This window comes from Mesoplodon bidens (assembly GCF_964165515.1).
Source record: "Mesoplodon bidens genome assembly, chromosome: 2".
NCBI classification, from domain to species: domain Eukaryota; kingdom Metazoa; phylum Chordata; class Mammalia; order Artiodactyla; family Ziphiidae; genus Mesoplodon; species Mesoplodon bidens.
Window position 1 is genome coordinate 58,738,209 of NC_138177.1, and position 21,427 is coordinate 58,759,635.

Here is a 21,427-nt window from a genome sequence, read left to right on the forward strand (position 1 = left end):
TTCTGAACAGCTGGGAGCAAAAGCAGGGTGTCAAGAGCAAAAGCACGCCCTCTGCACACAACACCACCAAAGGGGTGGGCAAACCACCTAAACCACACCTTTGACCCATCCCTGGGCCCACTCCTACCCTCACGCCATATAAATAAACAGATGGTCCCACCTCAGGGAGTGAGCCAGGGAACTTATTACTTGTTTTTGCTCCTCCCTGCTGCAGCAGGGACCCCAATAAAGCCTTGCCTGAATTTCTTATCTGGCCTCTGATCAATTTCTATTGATTAAGGAAGGCCAAGAACCCTGGTCAGTAACAGTATGAGATGAGAGCTAAGCATAGAATGCTGGGGAGGCCCAAGGAAAAGAAGCCTTTGAAGGAGACATGAGACAATGGGGCCCAGAGAGTCAGCAACAAAGATAAAAGAGAATGGGGTCCTAGAAACACTGAGAGCAGAAACTCACAATTAAGTAGAAGCTGTCAACAATGCCACAAGTCTAAATGCCACAGATGCCAGAAAAAAAAAAGAAACTGAAATGTGTCCATTGGCTCTAACATTTGGGAGATCATCAATGACCTTAATGAGATTGTTTCTGTGAGAGTGTGGTAGAAGAAGGAATCACCAATTTGCAATGGGTTGAGGAATAAATATGTGAATTTACTAAACTACAGACTCTCTGAGGCAGTGGCTATATCTTATTTACTGTGTATCCTTAGAGATTAGTAATTGCCTTTGCTTGGACTTCCATAACAAAATACTGAGTGGTTTAAACAATAGAAACTTATTTCTCACAGACATGGAGACTGGGACGTCTAAGATCAAGATGGCAGTAAGGTAGGTTTCATTGTGAGGCCTCTTTTCTTGGCTTGTAGATAGCCAAATTCCCTCTATGTTCTCCTATCAGTGGAGAGAGAGTGAGAGCTCTGCTCTCTCTTCCTCTTCTTATAAGGGCACTAATCCCATCATGAGGGCCCCACCCTCGTGATCCCATTCTCATATATCCCTAAGTACCTACCAAAGGCCCCATCTCCTATACCATCACATTGAATGTTGGGGAGACAACAAATATTCAGCCCATAACAGTAAATAATTGGTATATTTTAGATGCTCAATAAATATTGGTCAAATGAATGCTTATTGAGTGATGATGTAGCACCAAAAGGCACCAATGGTTCTTTGAGTTAACAGTGATGTGGAGAGAAATAAAGTGATAGCTAGAGGGAGTTGAGAGTATATTTTGCTTTTGAATTAAATTAGTATGGTTATATGCTACAGATAAAGAGCCAGTACTGAGGGAGAGATTGAATATATGAGTAAAAGAGAAAATTATTACTTGAGAGAGGTCCCTGAGGCAGAGAATGAGGTAGGGAAGAAAACAAGAATCTAGGATCTGTTTGGTCCTGAGAGACCTGTCCCATTCCCTTGCACCTGAAGAGAGGGATATAAGAATGAGTGGGGGCATTTGGCACCACTGGGGCTCCTGTGATCCAAGCAGACATACCACCTCTGTGCCCGGTCCTCACAGGGGCAGACCCAAGGGTTCCAAGGCAGCCTCAGGACCAGACTCCTGTGGGTGGACCACACACAGAGGTGGGGATAAAACTAAAGCTGGACGTGGTGACTAAGGAAGATCAAAAATCTTTCCATCAGCTGTACAAGCTGCAGATTAAATCCCCATGATCAGCTAGGTAGACCCACCGTCTATGGAATATCTGAGTAGACAATGAGTGTTCCCACAAATGAAAACGGTCTAGCCCTCGCAGCTGTGGACTTTTGGGGTAAGCACATGCAAGATTTGGGCTAGATCAGAGGCTGAATGGTCCCCACAGGGCCCACAGCAGGTCCAGAGACCAGCCCAGAGGCATGGGAGAGCCTCTTTGGGAGGTGGAGGTGGGCTGTGGCTCATGTAATGTGCAAGGACACTTACAGTGGAGACCCCAGGGAAACATAGTTATTACTATTAATTTTATTATGTTTTGATTCGTTCTGTTGCTGGTTCTAGCTTTTGTTTGTTTGTTTGTTTTTGTTTTTTTGGTGGTGGTGTTTTAGGGTTTTTTTTCTTTTTTTAATTTAGTCTCTTGGGATCTCTGTGTTTCATAACATACTTAAAAAAATTTTTTTTATACATTTCTATTTTTACTTTGCTTTTCTGTGGTTCTGTGTTCTTTTCCCTTATTTTTTCTTCTTCTTTTTCTTCAATATATATATATGTATATATATATTTTAAATATTTCCATTTCTAGTTTGCTTTTCTGTTGTCCTGTGATGTTTCCCTTTTTATTTCATTTTATTATTATATTTTAAAATCATTTTTATTGGTTTGTTCTGTTTCCTTGCTTCATTCTTCAGTTGGCACACTGCTTTGGTTTTGTTTTTAGGTTATGTGTTTCTGTTAGCTTTAATCTTAATTGTTTGATTTCGTTTTTGAGCTCTTCTATTTGTCTGGTTGTTCTCTTGCTTTCTGTTTTATTTGGCTCTGTGTTTGTTTCTTTTATGTGTGTGCATTTCCTTGTCTCTGCTTTTGTTTGTTTGATTCTGTTTTTACCATTCTCGGGGGGGTTTTTGTCCTTTTTTTCCTTTAATTTTGCATTTTATTTTATTTTATTTTATATTTCTGTTTCTACATTGCTTTTCTGTTGATCTGTCTTCTTTCCCCTTTCTCTTTTTCCTTTCTTTTTTTTTTTAATCATTTTTGTTTGGGCTTCCCTGGTGGCGCAGTGGTTGAGAGTCTGCCTGCTGATGCAGGGGATGCAGGTTCGTGCCCCAGTCTGAGAGGATCCCGCATGCTGCAGAGCGGCTGGGCCCATAAGCCATGGCCACTGAGCCTGCACGTCCAGAGCCTGTGCTCCGCAACAGGAGAGGCCACAACAGTAAGAGGCCCGCATACCGCAAACAAAAAAAAAAAAAGAAAAAATCTTTTTGTTGTTTTGTTTTGTTTCTTTGCTTCATTCTTCAGTTGGCACTCTGCTTTGCTTTTGTTTTTTGGTTTTGTGTTTTTGTCAGCTTTCTTCTTAATTGCTCCATTTTGTGCCTGTGTTCTTTTGTTTGTCTGCTTGTTCTCTTGCTTTTTGATTTATTTGGTTCTGTTTTTGTTTCTTTTGTGTGTGTGCATGTTTCCTTGTTTCTGTTTCTGTTTTATTTTACTTTTCACCATTTGTCTGGGGTTTTGTTAGTCTTTTGTTTTTTTAATTACCTTTATTGTCGGGACGAGTGTCTTGTGGAGTCTTGGTCCCTTGACCAGAATTCGGGCCTGAGGCTCTAGGGTGGGAGCACCGAGTCCAGGATGCTGGATCACTAGAGAATTCCTGGTCCCAGGGAAGGTTAATTACTGAGAGCTCTCACAGAGGCCTCTATCTGAATCCAAGACCCAGCTCCAACCAACAGCCAGCAGCTCCCAGCAATGGACGTCTCACACCAAACAACAAGCAAGACAGGAACACAAGCCCACCCATCTTCACACAGGCTACCTAAAGTCATACTAAGCTCATAGACACACCAAAACACATCACCTGACATGGCCCTGCTCATCAGAGGGAAAAGATTCAACTCCACCCATCAGAACATAGGCACTTCCCTCCCATCAGGAAGCCCACAAGACAACAGACCAACCCCACTACCAAGGGCAGAGAACTGAAGCAAGGGGAGCTATTTACAACCCTGCAGCCTAGGGAAAGGAGACCTCAAATACTGTAAGTTAAACAAAATGAGAAGACAGTGAAATATCTTACAGGTAAAGGAGCACGATAAAAACCCACAAGACCGAATAAATGAAGAGGAAATAGGCAAACTATCTGAAAAAGAATTCAGAGTGATGATAGTAAAGATGATCCAAAATCTCATAAATATAATAGAGAAAATACAAGAAACGTTTAAAAAGGAACTAGAAGAAACTAAAGAACAAACAAACAGTAATGAACAACACAATAACTATAATTTAAAATACTCTAGAATGAATCAATGGCAGAATAACTGAGGCAGAAGAACAGATAAGTGAGATGGAAGATAAAATGGTGGAAATAACTGCCACATAGCAGAATAAAGAAAAAAAAATGAAAAGAATGGAGGACAGTCAGAGATCTCTGGGACAACATTAAGTGTGCCAACATTATAGGTGTTCCAGAAGAAGAAGAAAAAAAGAAAAGGTCTGAGAAAATACTCAAAGAGATTAGAGTTGGAAACTTCCCCAACACGGGAAGGGAAATAGTTAATCAAGTCCAGGAAGCACAGAGAGCCCCATACAAGATAAATCCAAGGAGTAACATGCTGAGACACATATTAATCAAACTAACAAATATTAAACACAAAGAAAAAATATTAAAAGCAGCAAGGGAAAAGCAACAATAACATATAAAGGTATCCCCATAAGGTTAACAGCTGATCTTTCAGAAGAAATTCAACTGGCCAGAAGGGAGTGGCAAGATATATTTAAAGTGATGAAAGGGAAAAACCTACAACCAAGATTACTTTACCCAGCAAGAATCTCATTCAAATTACTCAGCCATAAAAAGGAATGAAATTGAGTCATTTGTAGAGATGTGGATGGATCTAGCGACTGTAATACAGAATGATGTAAGTCAGAAAGAGAAAAACAAATATTGTATATTAATGCATATATGTGGAACCTAGGAAAATGTTACAGATGAACCAGTGTGCAGGGCAGAAATAGACACAGATTTAGAGAACAAATGTATGGACACCAAGCGGGGAAAGTGGTGGGGATGGGGGTGGTGGTAGGATGAACTGGGAGATTGGGATTGACATTTATACACTAATATGTATAAAATAGATAACAAATAAGAACCTGATGTATAATAAATAAATTAAGTTAAATTAAAAATTAAAAAAAAAGAATCTCAGATTCTACAGAGAAATCAAAAGCTTTAAGGAAAAGCAAAAGTTCAGAGAATTCAGCACCACGAAACCAGCTGTACCACAAATGCTAAAGGAACTTCTCTAGGCAGGAAACACAAGAGAAGGAAAAGACTTACAAAAACAAACCCCAAACAATTAAGAAAATGGTAATCAGAACATACATATCAATAATTACCGTAAATGAAAATGGATTAAATGCCCCAACCAAAAGACACAGACTGGCTGAACGGATACAAAAACAAGACTTGTATATAGGCTGTCTACAAGAAACCCACTTCAGACCTAGGGACACATACAGTCTGAAAGCGAGGGATGGAAAAAGACATTCCATGCAAATGCAAATCAAAAGAGAGCTGAAGTATCAATACTTGTATCAGACAAAATAGACTTTAAAATAAAGATTATTACAAGAGACAAGGAAAGACACTATATAATGATCAAGGGATCAATCCATGAAGAAGATATAACAGCTGTAAATATCTATGCATCCAACATAGGAGCACCTCAATACATAAGGCAAATGCTAACAGCCATAAAAGGGAAAATCAACAGTAACACAATGATACTAGGCAGCTTTAACATCCCACCTACACCAATGGACATATCATCCAAACACAAAATAAATAAGGAAACACAAGCTTTGAATGACACAGTAGACCAGATGGACTTGATTGATATTTATAGGACATTCCATCCAAAAATAACAGAATACAGTCTCTTCTCAACTGCACATGGAACATTCTCCAGGAGACATCATATCTTGGGTCACAAATGAAGCCTCAAGAAATTTAAGAAAATTGAAATCATATCAAGCATCTTTTCCAACCACAATGCTGTGAGACTAGATATCAATTACAGGAAAAAAAACTGTAAAAAATTCAAGCACATGGAGGCTAAACAATATGCTACTAAACAACCAAGAGATGACTGAGGAAATCAAAAGATACCTAGAAAAAATGACAATGAAAACATGATGACCCAAAACCTATAGGATGCAGCAAAAGCAGTTCTAAGAGGGAAGTTTATAGCAATACAATGCTACCTCAAGAAACAAGAAAAATCTGAAATAAAAAACCTTACCTTACACCTAAAGGAATTAGAGAAAGAACAGAACAAAACAAAACAATAAACCCCTCAAAATTAACAGAAGGAATCATAAAGATCAGATCAGAAATAAATGAAAAAGAAATGAAGGAAACAATAGTAAAGCTAGTTCTTTGAGAAGATAAACAAAATTGATAAACCATTAGCCAGACTCAACAGGAAAAAAAGGGAGAAGACTCAAATCAACAGAATTAGAAATGAAAAAGGAGAAGTAACAACTGACACCACAGAAATACAAAGGATCATGAGAGACTACTACAAGCAACTCTATGCCAATAAAATGAACAACCTGGAAGAAATGGATAAATTCTTAGAAATGTACAACCTCCCAAGACTGAACCAGGAAGAAATAGAAAATATGTATATACCAATCACAAGTACTGAAATTGAAACTGTGATTAAAAATCTTCCATCAAACAAAAGCCCAGGACCAGATGGCTTCACAGGTGAATTCTATCAAACATTTAGAGAGCAGCTAACACCTATCCTTCTCAAACTCTTCCAAAATATAGCAGAGAGAGGAACACTCCCAAATTCATTTTATGAGGCCACCATCACCCTGATACCAAAACCAGACAAAGATGTCACAAAAAAAGAAAATTACAGGCTAATAACACTGATGAACATAATTGCAAAAATCCTCAATAAAATACTAGCAAACAGAATCCAACAGCACATTAAAGGGATCATACACCATGATCAAATGGGGTTTATCCCAGGAATGCAAGGATTCTTCAATATATGCAAAGCAATCAATGTGATACACTATATTAACAAACTGAAGGATTAAAAACTTATGATAATCTCAATAGATGCAGAAAAAGCTTTTGACAAAATTCACCACCGATTTATGATAAAAACTCTCCAGAAAGTGGTCATAGAGGGAACCTACCTCAACATAATAAAAGCCATATATGACAAACCAACAGCCAACATCATTCTCAATGGTGAAAAACTGAAAGCATTTCCTCTAAGATCAGGAACAAGACATGGGTGCCCACTCTAACCACTGTTATTCAACACAGTTTTCGAAGTTTTAGCCATGGCAATCAGAGAGGAAAAAGAAATAAAAGGAATACAAATTGGAAAAGAAGTAAAACTGTCACTGTTTGCAGATGACATGATACTATACATAGAGAATCCTAAAGATGCCACCAGATAATTGCTAGATCTAATCAATGAATTTGGTAAAGTTGCAGGATACAAAATTAATGCACACAAATCTCTTGCATTCCTTTACACTAATAATGAAAGAACAGAAAGACAAATTAAGGGAGCACTCCCATTTACCACTGCAACAAAAAGAATAAAATACCTAGAAATAAACCTACTGAAGGAGGTAAAAGACCTGCACTCCGAAAACTATAAGACACTGATGAAAGAAACCAAAGGTGACACAAACAGATGGAGAGATATACCATGTTCTTGGATTGGACGAATCAATATTGTGAAAATAACTATACTACCCAAAGCAATCTACAGATTCAATGCAATCCCTATCAAATTACCAATGCCATTTTTAACAGAACTAGAACAAAAAATCTTAAAATTTGCATGGAGACACAAAAGACTCCTAGGAGCCAAAGCAATATTGAGGGGGAAAAAATGGAGCTGGAGGAATCAGAGTCCCTGACTTCAGACTATATGACAAAGCTACAGTAATAAAGACAATATGGTACTGGCACAAAAACAGAAATATAGATCAACGGAACAGATAGAAAGTGCAGAGATAAATCCATGCATGTATGGTCATCTTATCTTTGACAAAGGAGGCAAGGATATACAATGGAGAAAAGACAGGCTCTTCAATAAGTGGGGCTGGGAAAACTGGACAGCTACATGTAAAAGAAAGAAATTAGAACACTTCTTAATACCATACAAAAATAAACTCAAAGTGGATTAAAGACCTAAATGTAAGACCAGACACTATAAAACTCTTAGAGGAAAACATAGATACAATACTTTATGACATAAATCATAGCAAGATCTTTTTTGACCTACCTCCTAGAGTAATGGAAATAAAATCAAAAATAAACAAATGGGACCTAATGAAACTTAAAAGCTTTTGCACAGCAAAGGAAACTATAAACGATGAAAAGACAACCCTCAGAATGGGAGAAAATATTCGCAAATGAAGCAACCGACAAGGGATTAATCTCCAAAATCCACAAGCACCACATTCAGCTCAATATCAAAAAAATAAACAACCCAATATAAAAATGGGTGGAAAACCTAAATAGACATTTCTCCAAAGAAGACATACAGATTGCCAACACATGAAAAGATGCTCAACATCACTAATTATTAGAGAAATTCAAATCAAAACCACAATGAGGCATCAGCTCACACTGGTCAGAATAACCATCATCAAAAAATCTACAAACAATAAATTCTGGAGAGGGTGTGGAGAAAAGGGAACACTCCTGTACTGTTGGTGGGAATGTAAGTTGGTGCAGCCACTATGGAGGACAGCATGGTAGTTCCTTAAAAAAGTAAAAATAGGGCTTCCCTGGTGGTGCAGTGGTTGAGAGTCCGCCTGCCGATGCAGGGGATACGGGTTCGTGCCCTGGTCCGGGAGGATCCCACATGCCGCGGAGCGGCTGGGCCCGTGAGCCTTGGCCGCTGAGCCTGCGCGTCCGGAGCCTGTGCTCCACAATGGGAGAGGCCACAGCAGTGAGAGGCCCACGTACTGCAAAAAAATAAAATAAAATAAAATAAAAAAATAAAATAAAATTTTAAAAAGGTAAAAATAGAACTACCATATGACTCAGCAATCCCACTACTGGGCATATACTCAGAGAAAACCATAATTCAAAAAGATACATGTACCACAATGTTCATTGCAACACTATTTACAATAGCCAGGACATGGAAGCAACCTAAATGTCCACTGACAGATGATTGGATAAAGAAGATATGGCACATATAGACAATGGAATATTACTCAGCCATAAAAAGGAACAAAACTGAATTATTTGTAATGAGGTGGATGGACCTAGAGTCTGTCATACAGAGTGAAGTATGTCAGAAAGAGAAAAACAAACACTGTATGCTAATGCACATACATGGAATCTAAAAAAACGGTACTGATGAACCTAGTGGCAGGGCTGGAATAAAGATGCAGTTGTAGAGAATGGACTTGAGGACACAGCAGGGAAGGGGAAGCTGGGACGAAATGAGAGAGTAGCGTTGACATATATACACTACCAAATGTACAATGGATGGCTAGTGGGAACCTGTTGCATAGCACAAGGAGATCAGCTCAGTGCTTTGTGATCACCTAGAGGGGTAGGATAGGGAGGGGAGGAGGGAGGTGCAAGAGGGTGGGGATATGGGGATATATGTATATGTATAGCTGACTCACCTTGTTTGTTGTACAGTGGAAACTAACACAACATTGTAAAGCAATTATACTCCAATAAATATATTTAAAAAAATAAAGAATGAGTAGGAACCTGGAAGTTTGTATAAAGGGAGGCAGAGGAATTTCTTGGTAATTGCTTTATTTTGCTAAACAAACAATAAGCATGACTTTTTGATAAGAATAAGGCGGGGAGGATAGAAGTCAAGAGAGTAAAATGAGAATTGAAGACTTGTAATAGCAATTGCATAGAGAGTGGACCATCTAGGGATCCGAAGATTGCTAGACACTGCTAAGAGGATATCTCACTGCTGGCTGAATATGGGTGCTGGGAATCCAATGTTTTTCTTCAATTTATTGTAGTTTGGCTACAGGCATGCAGAAAACAAAGAGTTAGATTGAACCAGGGATTTGATTTTTTTCAAAATGAATGTGCATAAAAAAGGTCGGAACATGAAAGTTGAGGATAATGGGGCATGATTTAAAATAATGCATGTGGCTAAGTGATTTAAAAGAGGTGAAAGCTAGAGGGGCTTGGAAGAGTGAGCAAGAGACTGGAGAATTTTGATGAGAGAAAAGAGTAGGAAGAAGCAGTGAGTAAGGAAAACGTACATGGTTGAAGTTAGAAACTGGAATATGAAGTGTGCCCCAGTCTGTTACTTCAGATGTCTTCTTGCTAGCACCTAACAGGAAACCTGCTGTGGTCAGTTCTTGTCCTTTATGACTCAAAACTGATTTCCAGACAAAATATCTGTACCATTCTCTAGTAGGTTTATGTGACTGTTGGGTGAATAAAATTATGGGAAGTGTGGAGTTCCCTTTATTAGAGTTCTTAAATTCTAAGAATACTTGAGGATGTAGGGTTTTTTTGGGTTGTTATTGATTTTGTCTGCCCAGAACCCCTTTCCTTCCTTTTTCTAGTTTAAAGAGTTATGAAGGGAGAGTAAATGCCACTCCTCATTCATCTTTTCAGAGAGTGACTCACAGTGCAAAATTTTATCAAGTGGGACGTCCCTTAGAGCTGTACCAGCTGTGGGGGAGAGTATGATTTTCTTTCACAGAAAATTTTCTACCCTGCACAGTTTGGAGGAGGGGCATTCATAGTCTTCAACTCACCTTTCAAATGGAATACAAAATATGGCCATAGCAATGAGCAATGACACCCACAGGTACCACCATGCAGCCAAGAAATAAGAAAAGCACAAAGGAGGAGTTGCTGGCATCCTTGGATTTCCAAGCCACAGCACAGCCTAGTGCATGCACGTCCAGGATGTACCTGTGCCAGCCCAGGAGAGGTGCTCCTGACCACACCAGTGAGTATAGCCAAATGTAGGTAATGGCCCTCCAGGCCCAGGAAAAACTCATCACTCTGTTATGGATCGTGCCAATATAACGTTCACAGGCCAGCATAGTTAGGGTGATAATGGAAACAATACCTGCAAGAAGAGAAAGTGGGACAGCATAGCATGGCACTGTGGGGTTGTGGGAGAAGACAGGCAGAACAGAGCAATACATTCTCTGCTGGCAATACCTTACAGAGTATCTGGAACCAACAAGGTGCTCTAAAAGCCAAAATATCTTAATAGAGATAATGCCTCATAGTCCCCAGGAAACTCAGTTGGAAACATATTTACTGATACAAGAAATTGTGGAATGGAAAATGGCTTGTGAGTTATAGCAGGACAAAAATAAAAGCTCTAAAATCAGCTCTAGCCCAATGGTACAGCTTCTGTGTTAAATTTTCTGCCAAAGAGAAACTCTAGAGCAGTTCAGAAAGAGTCACTAAAAAAAAGTCTCTTTTGGTTTTGACTTCTCTCAGGTATCTGACTCAGCTACAGAGATAAAGTCAAAGTGGGTTCCACACATGTGAACTGACCAAAGTGATGGTAAAATTACACAAGAGCTGTCCTAACCTACCTACTAGCACTGTCAGCCTATGAACTTTCACATGCAAGACTGCTGACAGAGATGGAAGTCTTCTGTGCTCCCGTGTCTTCATCCATACTTTTATTTTGCAACAAATAGGCTTTAACAAGATTATTCATTTAGTTCTCTGCCTCTCCCAAGAGAGCAATTTATTCACTTAATAAGCTCCTATTGAGCACCTGCTGTGTGCTGGGCACTTTGCCGACACTGGAGGTTCAATGATGATGGAGACTCAGAACTCCAGATGTCTGCAAGGGAGGCAGATGGGTTAAACACCTGTAAAACCATACAGGATATAAAGGTTACAATTCTGACATAATATATTGTGGGGGTCCTAGAAAAAGGCACTGTGAACAAGGCAAGAGAAGCACATTCCAGAAGAATGAAGAATTATGCACTGAAATATGGAGGCATTAAAGGACACAAAATGGTCTAAAAATGAGGAGGATTCAAAGACACTGGGGCTCAGAGGATATAAAAGAAAGGTAAGGGCAGAAAGAGCAGATGAGGCCATAGTAAGAAAGACTTCTAATTTCTTGCTAAAGTTTTTTTGTTTGTTCCAATTTTTCTTTTCCTTTTTAACCTTTTCCTGTTCAAAATAGTAAATTATAAATCCATTACACTGTCATGTTTTTTAAGCATAGAAGTGACAATGGTTAAGTTCTCCTTTTCCTCCTCCTTTCTTTTTCTCTGAAAGGACAGTCACTGGAAACACAGTCCAGTGCATGGAGACCATCTCGCAGGCTATTGCAATAGTCCAGGCAAGATATGATGGAGCCTGAATTAGGATACCTTTATAGATATGAAAAGTGAAGTCTGTATTCCAGAGACATTTAGCAATTAATATCAACAGAATCCTTCAGCTTCTTGAATGTGAAGAGGGAGGAGGAGAAAGGAGTCAGGAATTACTTGGAGATTTCTAACCTGTCTGATGAGTAATGAGTAGTTAATGGAGATAAAAACTACTACAAATTGTATGAGTAGATATGGGGAGAAAATGAAATTGTGAGATCCCTAGAATACACTGGCATAAAAATTTGTCAAATGAGTGAATCAAGAGTGGTTCTAGGAAAAGTGACTCTGTTGGAGAATGAAAGTAAAACTCGTGTCATGAGAATGGGTAGGAGTGTGGCAGATAGGTTTTCAAGGGGTCTGGGAGTGAGTCCCAGCCCCCAACTAAGTAGCTTTCTAACTTTGGGCAATTCATAACATCTCTTTAGACCTCAGTTTTATTATTGTTTTTATAAAGTTGAAAATCCCTTCACATTACAAAGTTTTGTAACTCTACAATTATAAAAGTGTGAAGTGAAGAGTTCCTAGACTTAGAAATCAATTGGCAGAAAGGAGTTAATATTCATTTATATCATGACAAATTTTTTGTTACAGGGACAATATTATTCCCAGTGTCTGATACATGTGCTAAATAAATGCTCATTGAATAAATGAGTGAGTATTTAGTAAATACGTAAGTGACTGGAAGATTAAGTTTTGGCATATGGTAGAAGGAAATACTTCAGAAAATAGTGATATAATAGCAAATAATGGATTTAAATTTAAATATAATAAGAAATTCTGGAGACAAGCAAAATATCAAGTTAGATATGTTGTCTTCAGAGCTAGCAAGCTATTTTCACCCTACTACATTTATTGCTGAAAGACTGATATTATCTTTACTTTAACTGAGTATATTCATAGAAGAAAAACTAAAAATCTAGAGAGTGACATAATAAATTGACACTAATAAAATACTGTTGGTTTTATTTAATTTATGAACTTTCTTATTAAATATAATGACATTTAATTATATACTTGCCTTTAAATATTAAAACTTAGTTTGACCTTCAATTTCAGTTAATTTACCTTGAGTATGATTTAATTCTTTACAGTCAAGGAAACTTGTTGCAAATAATTATGTTGTAGGTTAGCAAATCTCAGTATACCTTACAGATCCATAAATGGGCTTTTATGGTTAAAACAATAAACTGGTATAATTGTAACTTTCATATATTCATTCGTTTATTCATTAACTGCATGTGTCAATCACGGCGCTAGAAAATTGATGTGAAGTGGTGAGTGAAACAAATGTTTTGTGGAACTTATTACAGTCCAGTGGGTAAAAGAGAAGAGATAATAACAAACCAAAAAGCAAAACAAGTAAATTAGTGAAGTGCTATGAAGGGATGAGACGGTGCAGAGATAGAGAATAATGTGAGGTGAGGCAGGAGAGGGCATAAAGGGAAAGGTGGACAGTGTGTCAGGAAAAACCTCATTGTGCTCAGAGCTGAAATAGGGAGCCAACATTGTGATGTCAGAACACAGGAGTTTACTGAATTTTCCCTTCTTATTATTTAGTTCAAAGCAATAAGAAATTTAAAAAATATAATATATTTTTTGACCATAACTGTGTCTTAGCAAGCACAATGGGCTTCAAGTCCTGAATTCAGTTGCTATTATTCAGTACCATGACCAGTTAGTACAGACCTAGAAAGAGCAAGCCTTGCATTCCTCAGGCCCTCCCAACAGCACGGGTATATATAAGTAGCAGGCCTAGTCACACTGACTTAGTCTTGGATGGTGACCCATTTGAACTGACCTAAACTACATCCCTTTGTTGTAAAATATATGTCAGCCTCTTTTTTTTTTACTAGCGAATTTCAATCCTGAGTCCAAATTACTTTCTATATTCTAATTGATTCCCAGATCACACCCCAGGAGGATGAAAATGCATGGATAGTCTTACAACTATGTTACATGTACTTTTAAACTGATGTTAAGCTTAATTCTCTATTCCAGATGACACTATGGGCAGGAAAGGGGAAGATGACTGTTGCAAACTGGGTATCAGTTATGTGTCAAGCCCCATGGTAATCACTCTATGTATGGTATTCCTTTGTTTTGGAAAAAGAGGTCCGTGGCTCCAAAGGGTAAGAGATGGTGGAGACAGTTTTGAGAACCCAGGGCTGACTTCAAAACTCGATTTTGTTGTTACACAACCTATTGTACTACAGGGCAACTTCTATTACCCCACAACTTCTATAGGGCTAGTGTGATGTCCCTGCTCCCCCTATAAAGCTGTGAATTGATCATGTATGCATTAAGTGCCTCTTACTCTTCTGAGTAGGTCTTGTAGGAGAAATCAGAGACATGTGGTCCCTACCTTCAAGGGGACTACAATATGCTTATAAAGCCAAGACTAACTCATATGCAACATTTAAGGACAATGTAAGATGGGCAATGTAAGATGATACATAATCATATGTTAAGTTTATTGTGCAACAAAAAACCAGAAAAATGAAATCCCACTGGATTGTTTTTTGGGGATGGCTTCATGAAGAGGTAAAAGTTAAGTTGGGTCTGAAAAGATGGACTAGGTGTTAAGAAACAAAAAGTATCAGGGAGGGCATTTCTGACTGGAAGGAGAACTTCTACAAAGGTAAAGCAATCCTCTTTGAATTCGTGTAAGAACCTCTAAGACTCCAGACATGTGGAGAGGTAGAAATGTTAGTCGTTACCAGGCTTGTACACATCTGACCATGCCTTCTGTGGCTGTCTGTGGTCCACAGCAGGGGTCTTCAATTTTTTTTCTAGTGTTTTTCCTAATAGAATTTTGAGAAACTATGTATACTCTCACATTTTTAAAGAGAAATATTTAAATTTTTTTCACCTTAAGTTTAAAGAGTCATGCAATGTAAATATAATTTTAATAGAGAAGAATGTTTTGTATTCTATTACAAGTTTATCACTAAAGGGATATTGCCTATAAGCTTAAACAATACATAATGACCCATCTCTGGGAACACTGACTCCCAGGTAATGAGCATTACACTAACATAACTTTGTTAAGCTCACAGGAAACATCCTGACTAGGCCTACCTGTGAATGACTGCAGGAAGGAAGAAATTAACACATCCCCTCCAGAGACTGACTGGAACCAGGAAAGGTTTGACTTTACTCCCTCCCCTTTTAGTATAAAAGAAGCCTGAATTCTAACTCAGGCAAGATGGTTCTTTGGGACACAAGTCCACCATCTTCTCAGTCTGCTGGCTTTCAAATAAAGTCACTATTTCTTGTCCCAACAACTCATCTCTCGATTTATTGGTCTGTTGTGCGGTGAGCAGTAGGAGCTTGGACTCAGTAACATAAACACTGAAAAATATATTACTTTACTCTTTAAATATATCAAATGATTCATAAATGTTAGTAATTCCATAAACATATTTGTATCTATATTTGCATATATATACTTACATGTCTATGCACAAAAACCCACACGTGTAGATGATCAATCATTTAAACTAATATTTCCCTTCTGCTTTTCCCCTAAAAAATTTTTATAGCAATTTATTTATTTTAATTTTATTTTTTTTATACAGCAGGTTCTTACTAGTTATCTATTTTATACATGTTAGAGTATATATGTCAATCCCAATCTGCCAATTCATCCCACCACCACCACCACTCCCCACCCCACTTTTCCCCCTTGGTGTCCTTATATTTGTTCTCTACATCTGTGTCTCATTTCTGCCTTGCAAACAGCCTCATCTGTACTATTTTTCTAGATTCCACATATATGTGTTAATATACCATGTTAGTTTTTCTCTTTCTGTCTTACTTCACTCTGTATGACAGTCTCTAGGTCCATCCACGTCTCTACAAATGACCCATTTTCAATTATTTTTATGGCTGAGTAATATTCCATTGTAAACATGTACCAAACCTTCTTTATCCATTCATCTGTCGATGGGCATTTAGGTTGCTTCCATGACCTGGCTATTGTAAATGGTGCTGCAATGAACATTGGGGTGAATGTGTCTTTTTGAATTATGGTTTTCACTGGGTATATGCACAACAGTGGGATTATTGGGTCATATGGTAGTTCTATTTTTAGTTTTTTAAGGGACCTCCATACTGTTCTCCATAGTGGCTCTATCAATTTACATTCCCACCAACAGTGAAAGAGGGTTCCCTTTTCTCCACACTGTCTCCAGAATTTGTTGTTTGTAGATTTTCTGATGATGCCCATTCTAACCAGTGTGAGGTGATACCCCATTGTAGTTTTGATTTTATTTTCTCTAATAATTAGTGATGTTGAGCATCTTTTCATGTGCCTCATGGCCATCTGTATGTACTCTTTGAATAAATGTCTATTTAGGTCTTTTGCCCATTTTTGTATTGGGTTGTTTGTTTTTTTGATATTGAGCTGCATGAGCTGTTTATATATATTGGAGATTAATCCTTTGTCCATTTATTCATTTGCAAATATTTTTTCCCATTCTGAGGGTTGTCTTTCATCTTGTTTATACTTTCTTTGTTGTGCAAAAGTCTTTAAGTTTCATTAGGTCCAAATTTTTATTTTTGTTTTTATTTCCATTACTCTAGGAGGTGGGTCAAAAATGATCTTGCTGGGATTTATGTCAAAGAGTGTTCTTCCCATGTTTTCCTCTAAGAGTTTAATAGTGCCTGGTCTTACATTTAGGTCTTTAATCCCTTTTGAGTTTATTTTTGTGTATGGTTTTAGGGAATGTTCTAATTTCATTCTTTTACATGTAGCTGTCCAGTTTACCCATCACCACTTATTGAAGAGCCTGTCTTTTCTCCATTGTATATCCTTGCCTCCTTTTTCATAGATTAGTTGACCATAGGTGCATGGGTTTATCTCTGGGCTTTCAATCCTGTTCCATTGATCTATATTTCTGTTTTTGTGCCAGTACCATATTGTCTTGATTATTGTAGCTTTGTAGTATAGTCTGAAGTCAGGGACTCTGATTCCTCCAGCTCCGTTTTTTTTCCCCCTCAAGATTGCTGTGGCTATTCGGGGTCTTTTGTATCTCCATACAAATTTTAAGATTTTTTTGTTCTAGTTCTGTAAAAAATGCCATTAGTAATTTGAATCTGCAGATTGCTTTGGGTAGTATAGTCATTTTCACAATACTGATTCCTCCAATCCAAGAACATGGTATATCTCTCCATCTGTTTGTGTCATCTTTGATTTCTTTAATCAGTGTCTTATAGTTTTCTGAGTACAGGTATTTTGCCTCCTTAAGTAGGTTTATTCCTAGGTATTTTATGCTTTTTTTTTGCAATGGTGAATGGGATTGTTCCCTTAATTTGTCTTTCTGATCTTTCATTATTAGTGTGTAGGAATGAAAGAGATTTATGTGCATTAATTTTGTATCCTGCAATATTACCAAATTCATTGATTAGCTCTAACAGTTTTCTAGTGGCATCTTTTGGATTATCTATGTATAGTATCATGTCATCTGCAAACAGTGAAAGTTATACTTTTTCTTTTCCAATTTGTATTTTTTTATTTCTTTTTCTTCTCTGATTGCTGTGGCTAAAACTTCCAAAACTATGCTGAATAATATTGGCAAGAGTGGACATCCTGTCTTCTTCCTCATTTTAGAGGAAATGCTTTCAGTTTTTCACCATTGAGAATGATGTTTCCTGTGGGTTTGTCATATATGGTCTTTATTATGTTGAGGTGGGTTGCCTCTGCCCACTTTCTGGAGAATTTTTATCATAAATTGGTGTTGAATTTTATCAAAAGCCTTTTCTGCATCTATTGAGATGATCATATGGTTTTTATCCTTCAATTTGTTAATATGGTGTATCACATTGATTGATTTGTGTATATTGAAGAATCCTTGCATACCTGGTTAAATCCCACTGATCATGGTGTATGAGCCTTTTAATGTGTTGTTGGATTCTGTTTGCTAGTATTTTGTTGAGGATTTTTGCATTTCATTCATCAGTGATATTGGTCTGTAATTTTCTTTTTTGTAATATCTTTGTTAGGTTTTGGTATCAGGGTGATGGTGGTCTCGCAGAATGAGTTTGGGAGCATTCCTTCCTCTGCAATTTTTTGGAAGAGTTTGAGAAGGATGGGTGTTAGTGTTTCTCTAAATGTTATAGAATTCACCTGTGAAGCCATCTGGTCCTGGACTTTTGTTTGTTGGAAGATTTTTAATCCCAGTTTCAATTTCATTACTTGCGATTGATCTGTTCATATTGTCTATTTCTTTCTGGTTCAGTCTGGGAAGGTTATACCTTTCTAAGAGTTTGTCCATTTCTTCCAGGTTGTCCATTTTACTGGCATAAAGTTGCTTGTAGTAGTCTCTTATGGTGCTTTGTATTTCTGTGGTGTCCATTGTACCTCCTTTTTCATTTATAGTTTTATTGATTTGAGTTCTCTCCCTCTTTTTCTTGATGAGTCTGGCTAAAGGTTTACCAGTTTTGTTTACCTTCTCAAAGAACCAGCCTTTGGTTTTATTGTTCTTTTTTTATTGCTTTATTTGTTTCTATTTCATTATTTCAGTTCTGATCTTTATGGTTTCTTTCCTTCTACTAACTTTGGGTTTTGTTTGTTCTTCTTTCTCTAGTTCCTTTAGGTGTAAGTTTAGATTGTTTATTTGAGATTTTTCTTATTTCTTGCAGTAAGATTGTATTGCTATAAACTTTCCTCTTAGAACTACTTTTGCTGCATCCCATAAATTTTGTATCATCGTGTTTTCATTGTCATTTGTTTCTAGGTATTGTTTGATTTCCTCTTTGATATCTTCAGTGATCTTTTGGTTATTTAGTGACATATTGCTTAGCCTCCATGTGTTTGTGTTTTTTACATTTTTTTCCTGTAATTGATATCTAGTCTTATAGTGTTGTGGTTGGAAAAGATGCTTGATACGATTTTAATTTTCTTAAATTCCCTGAGGCTTGATTTGTGACCCAAGATATTATCTATCCTGGAGAATGTTCCATGTGCACCTGAGAAGAAAGTGTAATCTGCTGTTTTCGGATGGAATGTCCTATAAATATCAATTAAATCTATCTGGTGTATTGTGTCTTTTAAACGTTCTGTTTCCTTATTAATTTTCTGTTTGGATGATCTGTCCATTGGTGTAAGTGAGGTGTTAAAGTCCCCCACTATTATTGTGTTACTGTTGATTTCCTTTTTTATAGCTGTTAGCATTTGCCTTATGTATTGAGGTGCTCCTACGTTGGGTGCATACATATTTATAATTGTTACATCTTCTTGGATTGATCACTTTATCATTATGTAGGGTCCTTCCTTGTCTCTTGTAACATTCTTTATTTTAAAGTCTATTTTATCTGATATGAGTATTGCTACTCCAGCTTTCTTTTGATTTGCATTTGCATGGAATATCTTTTCACATCCCCTCACTTTCAGTCTGTATGTGTCCCTAAGTCTGAAGTGGGTCTTTTGTAGGCAGCATATATATGGGTCGTATTTTTGTATCCACTCAGCAAGCCTGTGTCTTTTGGTTGGAGCATCTAATCCATTCACATTTAAGGTATTTATTGATATGTATGTTCTTATTACCATTTTCTTAATTGTTCTGGGTTTGTTATTGTAGGTCTTTTCCTTCTCTTGTGTTTTCCACTTAGAGAAGTTCCTTTAGCATTTGTTGTAGAGCTGGTTTCGTGGTGCTGAATTCTCTTGGCTTTTGATTGTCTGTAAAGTTTTTAATTTCTCTGTTGAAACTGAATGAGATCCTTGCCAAGTAGAGTCATCTTGGTTGTAGGTTCTTCCCTTTCATCTCTTTAAATATGTCATTCTTCTCCCTTCTGGCTTGTAGATTTTCTGCTGAGAAATCAGCTGTTAACCTTATGGGTGTTCCCTTGTATGTTATTTGTCATTTTTCTCTTGTTGCTTTTAACAATTTTTCTTTTTCTTTAATGTTTGTCAATTTGATTGCTATGTGTCTTGGCATGTTTCTCCTTGGGTTTATCCTGCCTGGTACTCTCTGCACTTCCTGGACTTTGGTGGATATTTCCTTTTCCATGTTTGGGATGTTTTCGACTATAATCTCTTCAAATATTCTCTCTAGTCCTTTCTCTGTCTCTTCTCCTTCTGTAACCTCTATAATGTGAATGTTGGTGCATTTAATGTTACACCAGAGGTCTCTTAGGCTGTCTTCATTTCTTTTCATGCTTTTTGGTTTATTCTGTTCTGCAGCATTGATTTCCCTCCATTCTGTCTTCCAGGTTACTTATCTGTTTTCTGCCTCAGCTGTTCTCCTATTGATTCCTTCTAGTGTATTTTTCATTTCAGTTATTAAATTGTTCATCTCTGTTTGTTTGTTAATTCTTCTAGGTCTTTGTTAAACATTTCTTACATCTTCTTGATATTTGCCTCCATTCTTTTTCCAAGTTCCTGGATCATCTTCACTATCATTATTCTGAATTCTTTTTCTGGAAGTTTGCCTGTCTCCATTTCATTTAGCTGTTTTTCTGGGGTTTTATCTTATTGCTTCAACTGGTACATAGTCCTCTGCCTTTTCATTTTGTCTATCTTTCTGTGAATGTGGTTTTTTTTCCACAGGCTGCAGGATTGCAGTTCTTCTTGCTTCTGCTGTCTGTCCTCTGGTGGATGAGGCTATCTAAGAGGCTTGTGCAAGCTTCCTGATGGGGGCGACTGGTGGTGGGTCTAGTTGTTTGTTGGTCTGGTGGGCGGAGCTCAGTAAAACTTTAATCCACTTGCCTGCTGATGGGTGAGGCTGAGTTCCCTTCCTGTTGGTTGTTTGGCCTGAAGCAACTCAGCACTGGAGACTACTGGCTCTTTGGTGGGACTAATGATCGACTCCAGGATGGTTTACGACAAGGATTATTTCCCAGAACTTCTGCTGCCAGTGTCCTTGTCCCTGCAGTGAGCCACAGCCACCCCCCACCTCTACAGGATATCCTCCAACACTAGCTGGTAGGTCTGGCTCAGTCTTCTATGTGGTCACTGCTCCTTCCCCATGGGTCCTGGTGTGCACACTACTTTGTGTGTGCCCTCCAAGAGTGAAGTTTCTGTTTCCCCCAGTCCTGTCAAAGTCCTGCAATCAAATCTCACTAGCCTTCAATGTCTGATTTTCTGGGAATTCCTCCTTCTGTTGCAGATGTTCAGTTTGGGAACTCTGACTTGGGGCTCAGAACCTTCACTCCAGTGGGTGGAATTCTGTGGTATAACTGTTCTCCAGTTTGTGAGTCACCCACCTAGTGGTTATGGGATTTGATTTTATCGTGATTGTACCCCTCCTACCATCTCACTGCAGCTTCTCCTTTGAAACTTTGGATGTGGAGTATCTTTTTTGGTGAGTTCTAGTGTCTTCCAGTTGATGATTTTTCAGCAGTTCTGATATTCTTCTCCCCTAAAATTTTTATCCCAGTG

At 37.8% G+C, this 21,427-nt stretch overlaps 1 protein-coding gene across 1 annotated transcript in view; it reads right to left on the minus strand.

The window, feature by feature from the left end:
* Nucleotides 1–21,427, minus strand: part of OPN3 (opsin 3) — a gene marked incomplete at its 5' end in the record, with an annotated part of 34,101 nt that overhangs the window by 6,285 nt on the left and 6,389 nt on the right. The window contains 2 exon segments of the mRNA XM_081257735.1: nt 10,444–10,446; nt 10,450–10,763. Of these exon segments, the coding sequence (XP_081113861.1) occupies nt 10,444–10,446; nt 10,450–10,763 (317 nt within the window).